Below are 16,842 nucleotides of genomic sequence, written 5' to 3'. Positions count from 1 at the left end.
ACTCTGAATGAGAAAATACATAAATTCAATGTGAATCCAAAATGACAAGGTCAGATTCAGATGAGAAATTTTCCAAGTCCTGGTGAAGGGTTGGATCAGCTTCTCATAGAAAAAGCTGCTAGCTATATAATTGGCTTGGGTTTACATGTTTGACTTTGAACTTTTGCTTTGACTTAGTTTTGTGAGAAACATAGGGAAATAGAATGGGTAATCGTCCTTAACCCTTACATCCTTATTTCATTAACCCTTATTAAAAAAAATTCCAACTTTTAGCATGTTTGGTGTCTAAGAAATCACATTTTAGGCTGCATAGAGCTGAAGCAGTGGCTTTCTTTTATAGTTAGTTCAGGACACATTTAACAGTTCTCTGGTAGTAGATAAGCTAAATGGAGGATTTTACAATATTAGAAACTGGGGCACTCAAAACTAGTGTGAATCAGTTTAAAATGGATAAAAATAGCCCCCGTACAATGGGTAGTGAACTTCTGGAACTTGTTGCCACAGAAAGACGTGGAGGCAGACAGTAGAAATGGCTCAGAAAAGTTCATGGGCAGCAGGTCCTCAAGTGGCTACTAGAAGGACTAAGCAGATAAGTGCTCTCTTAAATCCCCAGTACAGTGGCTCTGGGTACTGGGAAGGTACATGAGGAATGGTCTGCAGAAGGGGGCAGGTCAGAGTTTTCTCCGAACCACAGTTCTCTGCCACTGGGAGAGCTGAATACTGGGCTGGATGAACCACCGTTCTGATGCAGGAGGGCATTTCTTACATTGATGTTTTTATCATGTTTCATTATAATAATTCAGAATTTCTTCTGGAAAATTGAAAAAAAAGTGGTGAAATAAGTGTTGTATAAATAATCAAAGACATTTGAAATACATCTCATCAGTTAGAAATAATATTCACATCATTGCTGTGTTCCAAATCGCACCCCCATTCATTACTTACGATACTGTTTAATTTTTCAAATGGGCAGTCAAATTGAAGAAAGGCATCAGGTTACCTAATTTATAACATAATTCCCTTAGTCGTCTATTGTTTGCAGATTGTTCTTTTTTTCTCCTTTTGTTCTGTGCTGTTCATTGTGACACGGATCATTTTCCTTGACAGTGGCTTATGTACTTTTTATGTATGAAATAGAAACACTATGAATAAACAGTAGAAAATGTACAATTCCTGCAAAATTGACTGTAGAAGTAAAAGTAAGATTCCGTTCCCACTGTAGAGAGTTTTGCACTTGATTTCTTTGGAAAAGAAAGGCTGGACTCTGTTATTAAAGTACAGCAGGGACAAGCACTCCAAGCACAGTTAATTAAATATTGGTTGTTCTTGAGTCAGTATAATGTATTTTTGTCATTCCTCATCCAGTTAGATATCTTTTTTAATACTTATTTTGTTTTTATATTTATTGCTTGTCAGTTTTGTGTTTTGTTTTAATGAAGCTATTTCTACAAACAGATAGCTGGCAGGAACAGGAATATTTAACCGAAGATGGCATTTCTCTTGACTAGCTTGTCAAAAGCTTGTTTGTCTCTATGGCTTTTACCAAGGCTTGACTTGCTACAGTAAGAGGTGATCCATATTCAAACTTTAAAGAACTGGTAATAAACATCCATCTTAAACCTCTCTCCAGAAATCTGAGAGAACATGCCAAAAAAAGGCTTATCTTCCCCACTTGAAAAACAGGGTATCAAATGCTTGATAAATGGAACTTTATTCTAGGGGGGGGAGAAAAAGGGAGCTGACAAATAGAGGAGACAATATTCAATAACCAATTACTCCTTTCCTAAAGTGTAGCCATAAGTGTTCAGAGATGTCTCTGGTTTCTCGGGAGGACAGTGGCTGGGCCAGCCACCTGCTCTCTGCCTTCTGCAGCAGCGCTTCGCTCAGGCTGGGGTTATGGAATCCCGCAGCCCAGGCAGTTCTGCATCCGGCAGCACCCTCTCCCTCGTGGAGCCCGTGTGGCTCCAGTTGCTTATAGGAGAATTCTTTGCTAGCTTCTATTGACATTTTTTTTAGTCTGTGATGCCTCATACCTTCAGATCAGGGTGGGCCTGATTTCACACCTTGATGCAAAAAAAACCCAAACTTTTGCAGTTTTTGGAGTAGCTTCGCATTTAACAGAAATGCCCCCAAATATGATGGAAAAATATGTCATGTCTTCATTCATGTCTCATTGTTATCTGCTGGGTATAAACAGGGTGCCCTCTAATGCAAATGCAACGTCATACAAATTTGCTTGGGTCTCCCTAACAGTCTCCAGAGCAGACGCTTCCCCTTCCCGCCTGCAGCTTATTTTTCTTTACCAGTCACCAGCTTTTTATCAAACTTTTAGAAGCTTCATCACCTTGTCAATTGAATTTCGTTCAAACAGACCTTAAGTTCAAAAGCTGCTTGGAGGAGACAAACTGTCAAGAGAGCAGGCTGACAATGCAGTTACAAAAGTCTCGTTGCTGAGGAGGCCTCGAGAACTAATACAGGGAATAAAAAGGGTGTCAGTATTCCTTGTCTTGTCCTCAGTGGCTTTGGCTGCAAGTGGTTTTCTAGAAAAAAACACTCTAATTGTAAGTTGATGACCTTAAGGATACGTTGCAAGACTGACCTGTTTGCTGAGGGGCTTGAGAGGCTGCGGAAAAGGTGGGGTGAAGAATTTGATGTTAAGAATGGGGTCAGAGGAAGTTCCAATGGATTTGGCTTTTTCAGGGCTTGTGGCATTATACTGTTCTTAAATTTTAAGCTTTAACTCATGCGTATAAGTTGTAGTAGGTTAAGGGAAGTGTGGCAACTGTTGTGATTATATAGTATTTATGATTATATCTAGTGGGAGGTCTTTAAAATCTACCTTTGCAATCAAAATAATATATGTATATTCTGAATACAGCTGCTTAACACGTATAGTCTCAGAGATGCAGAAGACAATGTTTAACCGTGAAGTGTGTACAATGGACAGGTTCTGAAATAGAGAACCTGAGAAATAGAATTTGTAATTAAATTATTTTATAAAACCCCTTTATTTTTAAACCCATCTTGAGACATTTGGTGCCTGGGCCTTGCTTTTTTAAATCTTTTTGATTGGCCAAGGATGAGTGTAGGAGAACGGTAGCTGAAAAATCTAAACAAATTCATAGCCAATGGATGCATAAATAAGCCATCATATCTTACTCTGTACCCTTTGAACGTTGCTGCCCCTGTTTTTTGCGTTCATGATGCCTCACCTGTAATCAGAGATAAAGGCTTGATAATATCTGGCTAAAGCATCAGCAGTCCTGGAGGTGATGACCAGTGGTTATCTGTGCCTGAAGAAAAAACATTGTCCACGTGAAACTGGAATGGTTGCTCAAATAGACATCACACCAGCTTTTAGCTGGACATTGCCCAGATAGCAATTTAATAATAGATGATAGAATATCATAAGATTGGTAAGTGCTGAAAAACTGTGAAACAAAACTGAAAAGTGAATTGTGAATTGTCTGCTAAAATCCACCCAATTCTCCTCTCCAGGGCCTGGCCGGAGGGCTCTGTGTGCACCTGGCTGTTTGCTGCAGGGCGAGGAGAAGCTGCGCTGAAGAGTTCACAGTCCTGGGAGAGAAGAGAGTATCTGGGCTGCGGCTGAAGGGACGGGGCTGCAGTACTCTCGGCTGGTTTGCTCTGGCTAGAAGGTGAGAGAGCGGGCCAGAAGGTGGAGAGGTTCGGCATTCTCTGGCCGTGGTTTTTGAGGATTTGCTGCAGTCCTGTCTGATCATGCTGTCACTTAGAGTAAATGTGCGGAGACCAGATGTGTCCTGTGCCCTTATCTGTCCATGTGGGCATATTGGAGGGAGAAAGCCGCAGTGCTGGCCCACTCACAGATTGGCATAAATCTGCTGAATCAGCAGCAGGATTTGCAGCAGTGATGACTAAACGATACCAGCTGTTAATCATATCGATGCCACCTGGGAGTGCAGCAGTATCCCAGTATGTCCTGAGGACAAAGGAAACACAGAAACTATATATCTTCAGCCTCCTACCTGTAGTTCAAGCATTAGTCTTGGACGTTAGTACCAGGCCTCAATTATGGTAAACATTGGTGGTGGCCTAGGTGACACTGGAAGCTGGGCACAGGAATTGCTGTCCTGGAGTGGCCACAGCAAATAAAATGCCCATGAATCTGCACTGACTGCTGATGCTTGCTGATCTGCACTGCAGATACAGTTATCACTTAGATAAACACCCTTCTAGTATTTATTTTTAAATCATAGAAGCCTTTGAACCCAAATCTCAGATCCAAGCTAGAGAAACTATTGATTCAAATATGATTTCTGAGCCTTGTCTGGGGAACAGGCTAAAAAATATCCCAAACTGAACATTCAGAACTGTGGGTCCAGCCTTTCAGATGTTCACTCTAACTTCCCTGCATATGTTCCCACCAACTCCACTCGTTTGTCTTCACTTGATGCTGTCTCTGTTCAGTTTACTGCTGTAAGCAGCTGTAGTCAAGAAAGAGAGGTGACTGAAGCGGGGTAGTCTTGGCTGCAGCTAGTGGTCAATGAAGATCATTTCTTCCCAGTGCTCCTTTTGGGGAAGAATCCAGTCACATATGTTGATATAAATCTTAGTAGTATCCTTAAACTGATGGAGCCACCGTGAGATTAGAATCAATACGCAAATGGTTAATAAAATAGACTGCATTATAAAATAGAAGTGAGAAGTACGGGGATTAACTGAGAAGAGGGGCAAAAAAAGCATTTTGAAAATGACTGAGGATGTGACAGGCTGTTGCCCCAGTGCTCTTGTCCTCTGACTCCCTGAAGCCAGCGGTGCTCTGTGAGGACACGGAGTGACGCCTGCTGTCCTCGGCTTTGGCATGTGGCAAGTTGGCAGTGCCTGTGCGGGAAGGCAGAACACGCTGATGGCTTTGGCAAACCCAAGCTGGCAAAGGTGAGACTTCCCGAGGGAAAAACAAGCTGCTGTCATCTGATGACTTGATAAGAAGGGGAATGCTGGCACAGCCGAGAGCTCATACTGCTGTAAGAATTGGATAGAATTTGAATTTTCTGATTTTTGGAGAACTACCTGATTTTGAATTGTTTCCTACTCGGAAATGAATGAAACCAAAATATGTTGAAATTTCTCATGATGTGGGATTGAAATGGAATTCTTTTTGGCTCAGCCGATGTGTTTCACACATCACTTTTTGGATTATTTTAATCTTTGAAGCAATTAAATTACTCCTTTATATAAAATTTATGTTTTTAAGAGTTTTGCAAACTGAAGACACAGACATATTTGTTGTGAACATAACTCCATACAATATTTAAATATTATTTTGTCTCCACTCAAAATAAATTAATACTTTTATTTATATTTTATTTATAGTAATAAAATATTACATTTTAATCAAATTGTGTAATGCCAGAATACTTTAACAAAACCATAATTTTTTGTTGAAAGCCTCTGTGAGTGGAGGAATTATCCAGCATCTCTAGGGATGATTCAGCAGCATAAAAGCTTCAGAAACAATAATATTGTATTGATTTTGTTTAGAACAAATGATTTTACAGATCTGGTGGCAACTAGAGAAAGGCTCTGTTGCCTCATACGAGCCCCGCAATTATTGCAAATATCAGTGTACTCCTGGTCACAAATGACATTTCTTTCTGATGTTCACTCTTTTTCTTCTTCTTGTCTTCTCATTTATTTATATTTGTTATTGGCAGTACAGTTGCTATGTCTGGCTTTAGTGAAATTGATTTTTCTTAGCTACAGGCTGTGGAGTGTCCCTGTGGTTTTTATGATAAGGCAGTTAATATGACCTATCTCAAGAAAGAATTAGGCTGATTTTGTAAATCATCATTTTTCCTGCACAGCAGGGTCAGTAAAGCACAAGAATCTGAACAGCCTGGTCTTGATTCTCCATCAGCCAGAGTAATGTGCAGAGCTTTCGCACGTTTCCATTTTCTTTAAGTGAGTATAAAGTATAAAGCATTAGAGAAAAAAAAAATCTTTGTTGAGATCTTCCACAGGAAATAAAAAAATAGGCAAAGCTCATCCTATTATAATTAAGAAGTTAACCCATGAAACAATAAAACCCCACTGGCTTTTAGTGCTAAACAGTGCTGCAGCCCGTCAGAAAAGGACCTGGGGGTGTTGGTGGACAGCCAGCTGAATATGAGCCAGCAGTGTGCCCAGGTGGCCAAGAAGGCCAACAGCATCCTAGCCTGTATCAGGAATAGTGTGGTGAGCCGGACTAGGGAAGTGATCATCGCCCTGTACTCGGCACTGGTGAGGCCCCACCTCGCGTACTGCGTTCAGTTTTGGGCCCCTCGCTACAAGAGGGACATGGAGGTGTTGGAGCGTGTCCAGAGAAGGGCTACAAAGCTGGTGAGGGGTCTGGAGGACAAACCTTATGAAGAACAACTGAGGGAGCTGGGGTTGTTTAGCTTGGACAAGAGGAGGCTGAGGGGAGACCATATCACCCTTATCACCCTCTACAACTACCTGAAAGGAGGTTGTAGAGAGATGGGGGCTGACCTCTTCTCCCTGGTGACAAGTGATAGGACGAGAGGAAACGGGTTCAAGTTACGTCAGGGGAGGTTTAGATTGGATATTAGGAAACATTTTTTCACTGAAAGGGTTATTAAACATTGGAATAGGCTGCCCAGGGAGGTGGTGGATTCGCCGTCCCTGGAGGTGTTTAAAAAAAGGGTAGATGGGGCACTTAGGGACATGGTTTAGAAGTGGTTTTTGTCAGGGTAGGTTAATGGTTGGACTCGATGATCTTAAAGGTCCCTTCCAACCTCAGCAATTCTATGATTCTATGATTCCTCTTGCCCATGCACACAGCGTTACCGCGGTGGTGGCTCCACAAGGGCCCTGAAGCAACCCCTCTCCTGGAGGCCTGGCCGGGGCTCAGGGCCGGCTCGGTGCAGCACACCTGGGCTGCTCCCCTTCCCCTCGGGGACCCTGGGGACAGGCTCTGCGGGGGTGGCACGGCCAGGGCCAACCCGACCCCCCCTTCCCACAGAGCTGCTTTGTGACCCCTGCCTGAGCTACAGCTCCTGCTGCATCGCGGCTGTGCCTGTGCCTGGCCGTTGATCCAGACCGGCAAGTTCTTTTACCGTCCACAGTTACCTTTCCTTTGTGCTCTTACTGATGGGAGGAATTTGAGAATTAAAAGCCAAAATCTTTTGTTGGAAAATGTCCTAGTTAAATTTCTTTTTCTAATCTAGTCTTGTGCTTTCTTAAAATTGAGGACTCCAAAGATGAGGACTGTAATAAGCAATATATTTATTTAAAGACGTTACACAATTTGAAAGACCAAGTTGCCATTGTGGCCGTTATTTTCTTGCAGGTAGTTGAGGTGATTGGATGCTGGCTAGACTTTGGTAGGCTTTTTAGGCAGCAAAGGCTGGATGATGGAATTTTCCTCCTTCGCTTCTCCTGGGCATGAGTCTGATAGAGAAAGTTCTTCAGGAAAAGGGAGAATAACTGGTCCAGTGACTGGTTTGGTCAAGTCTGGTTTGTCTACTTGAGTCTTTTCTCCATCAAGACTGGGTGTAGGTCCTACAGCCTCAGGTGGAACTGGCTTTCCATCTTCATGTTCATTTTGGCCTTCTGCTAGGTTTTGGAAAGAGTTGTCCTCAGTTGAAGGGGGTAGAATTTTAACCCAGCCCACTGTTTTTTCTAGGTGTGGGGAGAAAGGACTGGTTTCAGAAGGGAAAGCTTGGTGATCGTGGCTGGATGTTCCAGGTGTCTGATCAGCTTGCTGTTGCCCCTCTTCAGTGGCAGGATCCTAAATAACAGGCAGTAAGCATTAGTTGTATTGAAACTACTCCAAATTCTTTCAGATATGAAGAAGGTCACCCTTCACACGAAGGATCTCCTGCAATTCCAGTCTGCAAAGACCAGGTGCAGAACAGAAGCTCAAAGGACAGGCAGATTGAACTACTTCTTGTGCCAGTGGAGACGGACGCATGAAACTTGGGTAACACCACAGTTATTGCTCTTTGCATTCCCTTCGTTATTTACAATTTCTTTGTAGAGCACTCTGAACACATTTGATATGATTGACTCTATACTTACTCTATTGCCTTTTTATCCACCTAACAACAGTCTGTTTTATCACGAGAGAGATTTCTTCCTGATTTGGCTTTATCGCTTTCTTGGAGCCCATATCTTTGTGAATAAGAAACCTTAAAAATGGCTGGGCTTTCAAGAGTTCAGTTCCTGTTTTGTAAAGAAGTATTACTCTTGCAATATTAAGATTAGATTAAGAAATACCTGCGGACTGTAGATTTCACAGGATATTGTGACAAACTGTTTGTGTTCCAAGTCACTCTTTACCACAGAGCCTTTGCAGAAACCTGTTTGCTGGAAGAAGAAAATGCAAGCGTTTTTTCACATTGTAGCACTGATACTGAGCTCCTGTCTTGTAAAATAAGTGATTATGAAAGGCTGAATAGTTATATCTTCTACAAGTATTTGCAGGGATAAGCAGCTTGGGCAAACTTTTATTTTGGGATTGGCAAGCTTACAGAGGCAGGCAGCATTTTGAAAAAGGCTTTGTGTTTGCAAAGGAGGGTTAGGTCACAGGGTAGCAAAAGTAAGCTGGCCACTTAAGGCCCAACTACAACAGCACACTTCCGCTGCAACGGAATATCCCCATGCAGGCAAATTGTGTAATAGAACATAATATCATTTTTCAGACAAAACCAATTTCACACCATACTAGTAAAAGAAACCGTGAAAAAATAGTGTTTCTAATAGTTGTGGTTTTACTGGGCTGTAGGTAACACGGCTGGGATCTCGGTTAAGATGGGGCTGGAAATGTTATCTCTTGGAAGCATGCCTGTTTAGTCTTTCAGTTTCTCTTATAATTTGTCCTTAGTTCCTAAATGTTTTCCTTAGCTGACCTGATTGTGGTATGAATATACTCTTTATGCATTGTGATTTATTGTCTATGTTGGTTTGCTTGGAAGAAATCCCTAAGAATGATTCCGTTTTGTAAGGCGGTGGCTACCCCGCCTTTTTCTGAATGGTATTTTTTTCCATTTTCTTTATTCATGGCTAGGTAAAAATTCAGAACTTTTACAGAAATGTTTTCTCTATTCTAAAGCAGTTTTTACAGTTACAAGACAGTGTAGAGCTGCAATCCATAAAAATATGCCTGTGGGCTTTGATTCTTGTCTGCAAAGAACCAAAGGGATAGGCTAAGTATTCCCCGAGGAATCATAGTATCTGAAAAATAGGTGTTTACACAAGGAAAAGTACTTACAGCTAGTTCTGATGAAAGTGGCTTGCACTTGGAGATGTCAGCAATAGCGTCACTTTTGGAGCAGGATGTCTCTTGAATTAAAAACTCAACAAAATATGCAGGACCAACAACCCACTGTTAATGAGAGACCAGTGGAAATTAGACCTTGTGCATGTCAGGAAGAAGGAAGAATCCTACAGACCTTGAAAAGATGTAAAACTCCTGCTAAGTGTGGAGGGAGCAGGTTATACTTGGGACATTACTGTTAGTTGTGTTACAGGAGAATGATTTTTTGCCAGTACTGCTTTATTGCCTGGTTATATTTTACTTCTCATATATGCACAATGTTATTAATGCATGGATTAACTATAGTTGAAATGAGTTTTGGTTTTGTAATAAATTAGCATCCATATAGAACTACATATCCAAAGACCCTCTTCAGTGCCTTATTGGTCATTTTTGGCTGCTTTAATGAACAGGATCACTTTTTCTGTTTCTGAAATGCAAGTACCTCAGGGTTGGAAAATGGGAGCGAATAAATACTGTATTGTAGTAATATCTAACAACTTGAGGCAGAGAGTGAAAACCGCCTTGTTATCTATACATAATGAATTTCAGAGAGATTGGATATTGCTGTGGTAAACAACCAGGAGTTAGCCAGATCATTAACTCTCTGTTAGTCTAAAATTAGTTTTAAACTGTGTTTAAACTCATTCAGTGAATTACAGGTACGTTTTGGAAGGGATGGCTGTGCTTTATTAAATACTTTCTATTAGGGAGTCACTAATTCATGGTGCTGGTAGAAGAAAGAGCTCACAGTGAATCTTTCCTAAACTTTGGAATGCAAATCTGTGTCTTCAGTTTTGCGTAAAGCCCTTCTTTTTGCAATAAATGGAGTCAAAGTCTTGGATTAAGGCACATCCTCATTGCCCAGGAGAACTCTGCATAGAAGTATTCTCTACACTATACAGATACAAATTCTAAACAATCTGTAAGACATACCAAATCATACAACAGGTGGATCTGTACTCCTTGAGGGCTAAAGCAAGTCAGATGAGCCTTGGCTTACCTGCATTGAAGCTCTTGTGACATTGAGGACAGAGAAATAATGAGTTTGTTCACTCTCTTCATTGAACTTTGCAAGACTTTGAACAGCAGCCTCCAAATATTTGGGCTCAGTTGGACAGTCATCAACCGGGCAGTCAGGACATACTCTCCAAATATATCTGGGTGGAACTTTTTAATCAAACAAAAGAATATCATTAGAGAAAGCAGAGCCATAAGAGCATGTTGTCAGTGTAGGTCACTGTAAATGCCTGTAAGCCCCCAACCCTACTGTCTTGTCCTCCAGTCCCCTGGAGTAACAATATGTGGTTTGATTCACTCAACGATTTTGAATCCTTATGAATTTGCAGACCCATAAAAATATTGCAGTGGAGGCAGAGACACTGCAGGAAAAAGCTCAGCCTACTGACAGCGATCTTGCTGGTTTTACTTGCCTTTCACAAACCCATAAAAATGCTTTTTGGACCAGAGGGTAGAAGCACATAGGGAGGCTCTGCTGGGTTTCTCAGAGATGAACCAGTTATTACTGCACCGCTTTGAGCTGCAGGACCGCACTGGCCTTATGATCACTGACTTGAGAGAATTAGGGCAGCTGAAAGCTAATGGAGACACTGTGGTGCCATAATTGCAATTAAAATTTAAAGTACTGCTATGTGGCAAAGAATGTTTTTCCAGTCCTCTTTTAAAGTGAATGTGTTAAATAAAGACATACCTCGTTGTAAAGTGCACTCATAAGTATTCAGATGAGCAATATTTCTTGCCCGATTAATGTAGATAATTGCTTTGCATTGACCATAAACCTAAAACAATATAAACATTTAGAAACAATTAATATCGCACCCTTTGCACTGATCACCTAGTACCTAGACAGTGAGTGATTCGTTTTCTCCTTGCAGTCAGGAATTTCTTTTCAAGACAAAAGTTGTGTTAACACTCAAATGGCAATGCAGTACGTTTCTAAGTAACTGCTTTAGAAAGAACGGGCCAGATCTTCCCTGGTGTAAGCCCGAGCTGTAGAGGCGCAGTGCTTGTCTGCGGGATGGCCTGCACAAGGCCACTCGTTGGCAGCTGAGAAGCGCCCCAGGGTCACAGAGCACTTTCCCTTCCAGGCCCCACAGCAGGAGCTGGGTCCGTGTCTGGAGCCCAGAGAGCTTAAACCTGGAGCTCAGCGTGACATCTGGATCCATTCACCCGGCCTCCCCCTTCCCCTGCTCCCCACGTCCATAGGAAGGAAGGAGAGCGGTAGGAAAGACCCTAAACGAGTTTTGTGGCACAGTAAGATCACCTGTGCACACAAAGAAACTCTGACTTCATAGCAGAAAAAAATACTGGCCTATTAATATCCATTGTGCCTTTATGTTTAAAAGTTGAATGTATGTTCTCTGAGTGCTTTTTAAATATTGCCACATGTGTGACCAAGGCCTCTAGGACATACGTTTCTGGACTTCACAGAAGCCATAGCGACCATATATGCTCTGCACCCTTTTCCTGCTGAAAGCGCTGTAAGGGACAGGGAGCAGAATTCTTTTTATTTTTTCCAGTTTTTCACTTGAAAATGAAAACTGATTGACCTAAGAAGTAGCCCAGGGCAATTTAATCATAAATTCTTTTTTTTTTCACATGAAGCTTCTTTCTCGTCATTCTTCATTTTATAAGGGTTTTTCTCACTTGTTCAGAATCATTTTGGTCACCTGTAGCAGCACTCTTAGATCACTTTCTGTCTTTGCAGCTTATCTTGCTGAGCTTTCTTTTTTCTCTTCTTTCCATAGAATTTTTGCAAAGTTGTCAGAATTGAAGTGGAATTAAGCTAAACCAAAATTCACATGTTATATAAAAGTGAGTTTCTTTTATTCTCTTCTTGACACGCTGTCTTTAAAATAAACTCTTACAGGGTTGTCATAAAAAATAAACCATTTATTCTGAAGAGTGTCCTAGCATGGCTATATAGTTGTGTCTGTTTATTAGCTCTGGTCAAAAACTTTCATTTCATTTTAATTTTTTAAAATAAATCTTACCAGTCTATAAACTGACTAGAAAGTACAGAGGAAAACTGTAGACCTTAAAAAATGAGTTTTGATTTCTTCTAAGCTCTGCTGCCTACTACAAATGCATGCGTAGGGATTTTGCTGTCATCAGTAGTACCCGAGTAACTCATCACACTTGCGGTTAATAAGAAAACAAAATCCTTACAGTTGTATGAGCAGATCTGGCTGCACAGTCCTTCCACAACCTTTTGCTGAGTACATGGCATTCGGTGTCTACTACATCCAAGACGAGATAGAAGACAGAACCAGTGATCTCCTGAAAGCAAACAAAGGGTCACATCCCAGTTTCATGTAGAACAAAGTAGGGACACATAAAAGGGAGAGATGGAGAAACACAAAATACCCAGGTAGGACACATGGATATCCTGAAAACTGAACGTTCTGTGGGGCAGATTCTCGATGGTGGCAAATCAGGTGGGATTCAGGCCCTGTTGGAACAGGCTGGTCACGCGTCTAGTCAGCTTTAATTAAAGAACAGCCTTTTAGAGTTAGTTTTATCCTTCTGATTCTGGTACCAACCAGAACCTGCGAATAAGGATTAAACACGGTGGTGTTTCCATCGTCAGCTGCATTTTATGATTAGATATGAAAGGTAGGTTATTTTGCCTTCAATAAGAATGGGACAATAAATACCACAAAAAATAAAAAACTGTTAACACTGAACATTCCCAGTAGGCATTAGAAACAGAAATATCTTATTTCTTAGAGTAGTGTCTTCTTCAAGTATGGATGCTTTGCACTTGCCGTAAAGAGGCAATGACTGCGTTGGTGCAGACAACTGAAATATTCTCTGAGATAGCAGAAAGTGCTAGGAGAGACCCTGCGTATCTACATGGATGCCTCCCACTCGCTTCACGTTCAGTGCAGCGCTTGAGTTCTGAGCCCGTGCTTTGGCCCAGCACCTTTGTTCAGTTTGCACAGCAGAGGCGCACAAAGCAGCCAGGGCTCAGCTTTTGGGCTTTTTGGTCATTTCTACATCCTAAAGAACTTAGGTGCGCGTGTTAGCTGCATGTTTAGACTGAGATTATGTCTTTGCTGAAGAGGGAGAAAACCCAAAGCTGAATGAGAGCAGTTTTCATTCGTTTCTGGTTGATCTCACTGGCTTATGGAGAAAGTGCTTTATGGGGCAAGAGCCCTGTAGAAGTCTGGGGCCACTATCTGTTCAATTTTGGCTTCGGCTTTGATTTCTGTGTAACAGTGACTAAAGACCACTCAATAGGGCATCAAAAGGCTGGAGTACTGCTGGGTTTACTGTTTTTTGATTTTGTTTTAATACTGCCTGAAAATACACTAAGAGGTATCTGTTCTTGAGTTCTGAGGAGACCAAGTGATACAAACTATTCTGGTCACACAGTATAGACATCTCTGGCAAGAGTCTGGGTGGTGATTTTGTGTGAGTTCTACCGTACATACTTGTAATACTAAACCCTTTAAATATGGAAGAGCAAAATAAATAGAAAATAAACATAAAGAATGAGTAAATTGTTTTGTTAGCTTTGTCTCTAAGTTATATTCTTATCACGCTTATGCATGTTGCATAAGCAACTTACCATGCTATATACCATTTTTTATATTTTCATATCCCCTTGTTTCCCTAAGTGTTCTATGAAATAATCTGATAGGGCCTCGCACTGAGCTCTCAGGGTTTGCCTGCACTAATCCTGAGGTTTGATTGTAAGTGGTGTTTTGAAGGTCGTGGGAAGATCAAAAGCTATTTTGATAGCGTGAAGCTGAGGTGCAGCGGCACTGTGCCACGTGGCAGTATCCCCACACCTGGCTGCGCAGATCTCTCTGCCTACAAGGTACCTAAATATCATGATGGTATGTCTCCTTCATATGGTAGCTAATATAGGTTAAATCAGTGAACAGAAACTAAGACTGGTCAAAGAGTAATTGCCATTTGCTGAAAATGTGTTTTTTGAGTAGTGCAGCATTTGGTACAAGCTTGTAACTTTAAATATATCCTCTATGAGAAAAAAAGCATCGCTAAGACTCTCTTGCACAAAGAAGTAATAGCCGAGAAATATGTATCTTTAAGGAGTCCTAAAGTTAGGACTGGTGACTTGAGCTTTCAAGCTGGTTGTTCAGGTATTCTGGAGGCAAAAGCACACACATATCTCATTAAAGAAATGTTCTATAATCAAATGTGTTTGATGCTAGATGAGTTTACTCAGCTGAATCACGAAGACTGATTGTAAAGCTCTGTGATCTTGGAAATACTAAACGCAAGCAGGGTGGACCAAACTGTTTTTCCTGGTGCCTGTGGCTCTCTTGTATAATACCAGCTCTAATAGGCAGATGGGGTTATTATAAAATCTACACATCCTTTTGTCTACCTGCTTCTGTATGTATCATCCTCCACTGGGGAAAGGATAATTTGGGGTTTATTCAGAGCTCAGCAGTTCTCTGAAGGTTTGATCATCCTTATTTTAATTTTCATTAAAAGACCGTTATGCAAAGGCCTTTTGGTATCTGCTTAGTATTGAATAGAAACTTCTAGCTTTTCTGCATGGCCACAAAGATGCCGTGCTCAGCGCTGCTGGCGCGGGGATTGCCGCTGCGGTGGCCGGGGAGCCAGCAGAGAAGTGGCAGCAGCGCCTTTGTGGCAGGGTCACCTGCTACAAGGGAAAGAAATGAAATATTTTGGCATGTTTTGTAAATTTGGTTAAGTGCCTGTCAGTGAAGTTAAGCATGAGTATCTTGTGTGAAAGAAAGGCTCTGTCCTACTTACATAGGAGTTAACGGCAGATGGCTCATTAGTTTCAATTAGAGCAAAACTGAACCACAGGTTGCTTAAGGGCAGATTTCAATTTGAAGTAACTTTGAAAATGTTTTTATCCTGAGTATTGGTTAAAAAAATGGGAGGAAGGACTGCAGACTAATTAAAAAAATAATAATTTTTTTTTATTTACTCTTCTGATTCTCTTCCCATCGCAACTGGGGGAGCGAGTGAGTGGCTGTGTGGTCCTAGCTGCTGGCTGGGGTTAAACCACAACACGGATCCAGTCCGATGCGTGGTGGCTGATGCCTAGTGGGCATATTCTATCACCGGAGCAAAGCACTATAGAGAACGTCGTGCAAAGCACAGCACCGTGTGCATCCTCAGCCGCGAGAGCTCAGCTTGCTGGAGGCCACAGCCTGTCTGCAGAAAGGATGTCCGTGGGAGGGCAGCAGGAAGCAGTGTCATGTCCTTGCCAGTACAGATCTTTACACTTCTGGCAATGAGCCTGATTTTCTTTAAGGATTGAGAGCTCATCCTTGCAGGTCAGATTGTGGGAAGTGAGCAAGCGTGGCAGGGAATGTTAATAGCGTGCTTCCACAGGGCCGTAGGTGTTGTGGGCCTTGGGCACTCGTTTCAGGTTCTCAGTGGCTAGTGCCAGTAGATTCAGCTATCGTAACACAAAATAGTAATAAATTAAGCACCCGGAGAGAAATAAGATACTTGAGGATATGAGAGTGATATTCCATAGGTATTTCCAGTGTAATTTTTGCACTTGAACTGGTTTCAGATTTCTTCCGGAGAATGAGTCATCATTTCGAGGGCTGTGAAGGAATTCCCTGGTCCCAGGCTGGACATGTTTACACCTGTTAGTGCTTACATCTTGTGTGCAAAACGCACGATGACTTAATAGCCTTTGCACTCCAACTGCTCAAGGCGGTGGGAGGAAGGTGTAAAATGAAATTAAATCAGAGTAGTGGTGTTTCATACGAAATTTGAACTGATGCCTGGAGCTATTCCAGGGGCAGGCAGCAGAGAATCGTGACTGAAATTTGCTCTCTAATTGCCCACAGTGGTGATGAAACCGTTTCTAGTCATCTGTGCGTAAAGTTGACGTGGCCTCTGGAGTCCTGTGAATGGAACTTTTTACATTTCCCTTTTGAAATATTTCTTAGTTCAAATGGATATTGCTAAGGACTAGTGATAGGCACAGGGCTCTCTGTGGGAGAAGCAGATACAGACCGAGCAGGTAACTTACCTGAGGATGTTCTCGCACACTGAAAATCCGGTAGAGCCTGAACACGTAGCCCTCTTTTCGGTGGGCATTGATCTGCCGGAGAGCCAGGTCTGCAGCCTGCTCTGCTGCCGTGTCATCACAGCGGTGGGAGAGCAGCGCGGCCGATGCTTCTCTGGCAGGAAGAGAGGTGGCCGTGGGGCACAGCACCTGGATGCCAAAGAGCACTGAAATGAGGAGAACCATTCTGCTTAGAGAACCAGTGCGGCACATCAGGATGGTAAGGCAGTATGGAGTGGGGAAATAGCAGACTTCTGTAATGGAGCTGTGTCTCTTTATAAACCCGTACCCCCATTTTATTACATACTGACCATCACCTTTAAACCTACTGCTGCAATAGCAAACACTAAGTCAATGATTACAAGGTTTTATGAAAGTGTGATCGCTGCCTCTGAGACCAGAGATCACTTTCTCCTTCTGGCTTTACATCTCCAGTGCAGACTTCACTGGGCAGATCCTATAACTCTGGCCTCATTGCAAGGGACAAGAA

The 16,842-nt window shown here is 42.0% G+C and overlaps 1 protein-coding gene across 1 annotated transcript; it reads right to left on the bottom strand.

Moving 5' to 3' along the window:
• Positions 1-7,224: 7,224 nt before the first annotated feature.
• FETUB (fetuin B) lies at positions 7,225-16,631 on the bottom strand. The gene is made up of 7 exons (XM_054205200.1): positions 16,317-16,631; positions 12,485-12,595; positions 11,007-11,094; positions 10,299-10,465; positions 9,251-9,364; positions 8,257-8,346; positions 7,225-7,768 (listed from the first exon to the last, which is right to left on the bottom strand). The coding sequence occupies exons 1-7, from the start codon at positions 16,563-16,565 to the stop codon at positions 7,352-7,354; spliced, it is 1,236 nt and encodes a 411-aa protein (XP_054061175.1). The 5' UTR covers positions 16,566-16,631; the 3' UTR covers positions 7,225-7,351.
• Positions 16,632-16,842: the final 211 nt, after the last annotated feature.

This window comes from Rissa tridactyla, chromosome 6, assembly GCF_028500815.1.
Source record: "Rissa tridactyla isolate bRisTri1 chromosome 6, bRisTri1.patW.cur.20221130, whole genome shotgun sequence".
NCBI classification, from domain to species: domain Eukaryota; kingdom Metazoa; phylum Chordata; class Aves; order Charadriiformes; family Laridae; genus Rissa; species Rissa tridactyla.
The sequence above is the reverse complement of the archived record's forward strand: the minus strand, read 5'-3'. Positions and strand labels throughout refer to the sequence as shown.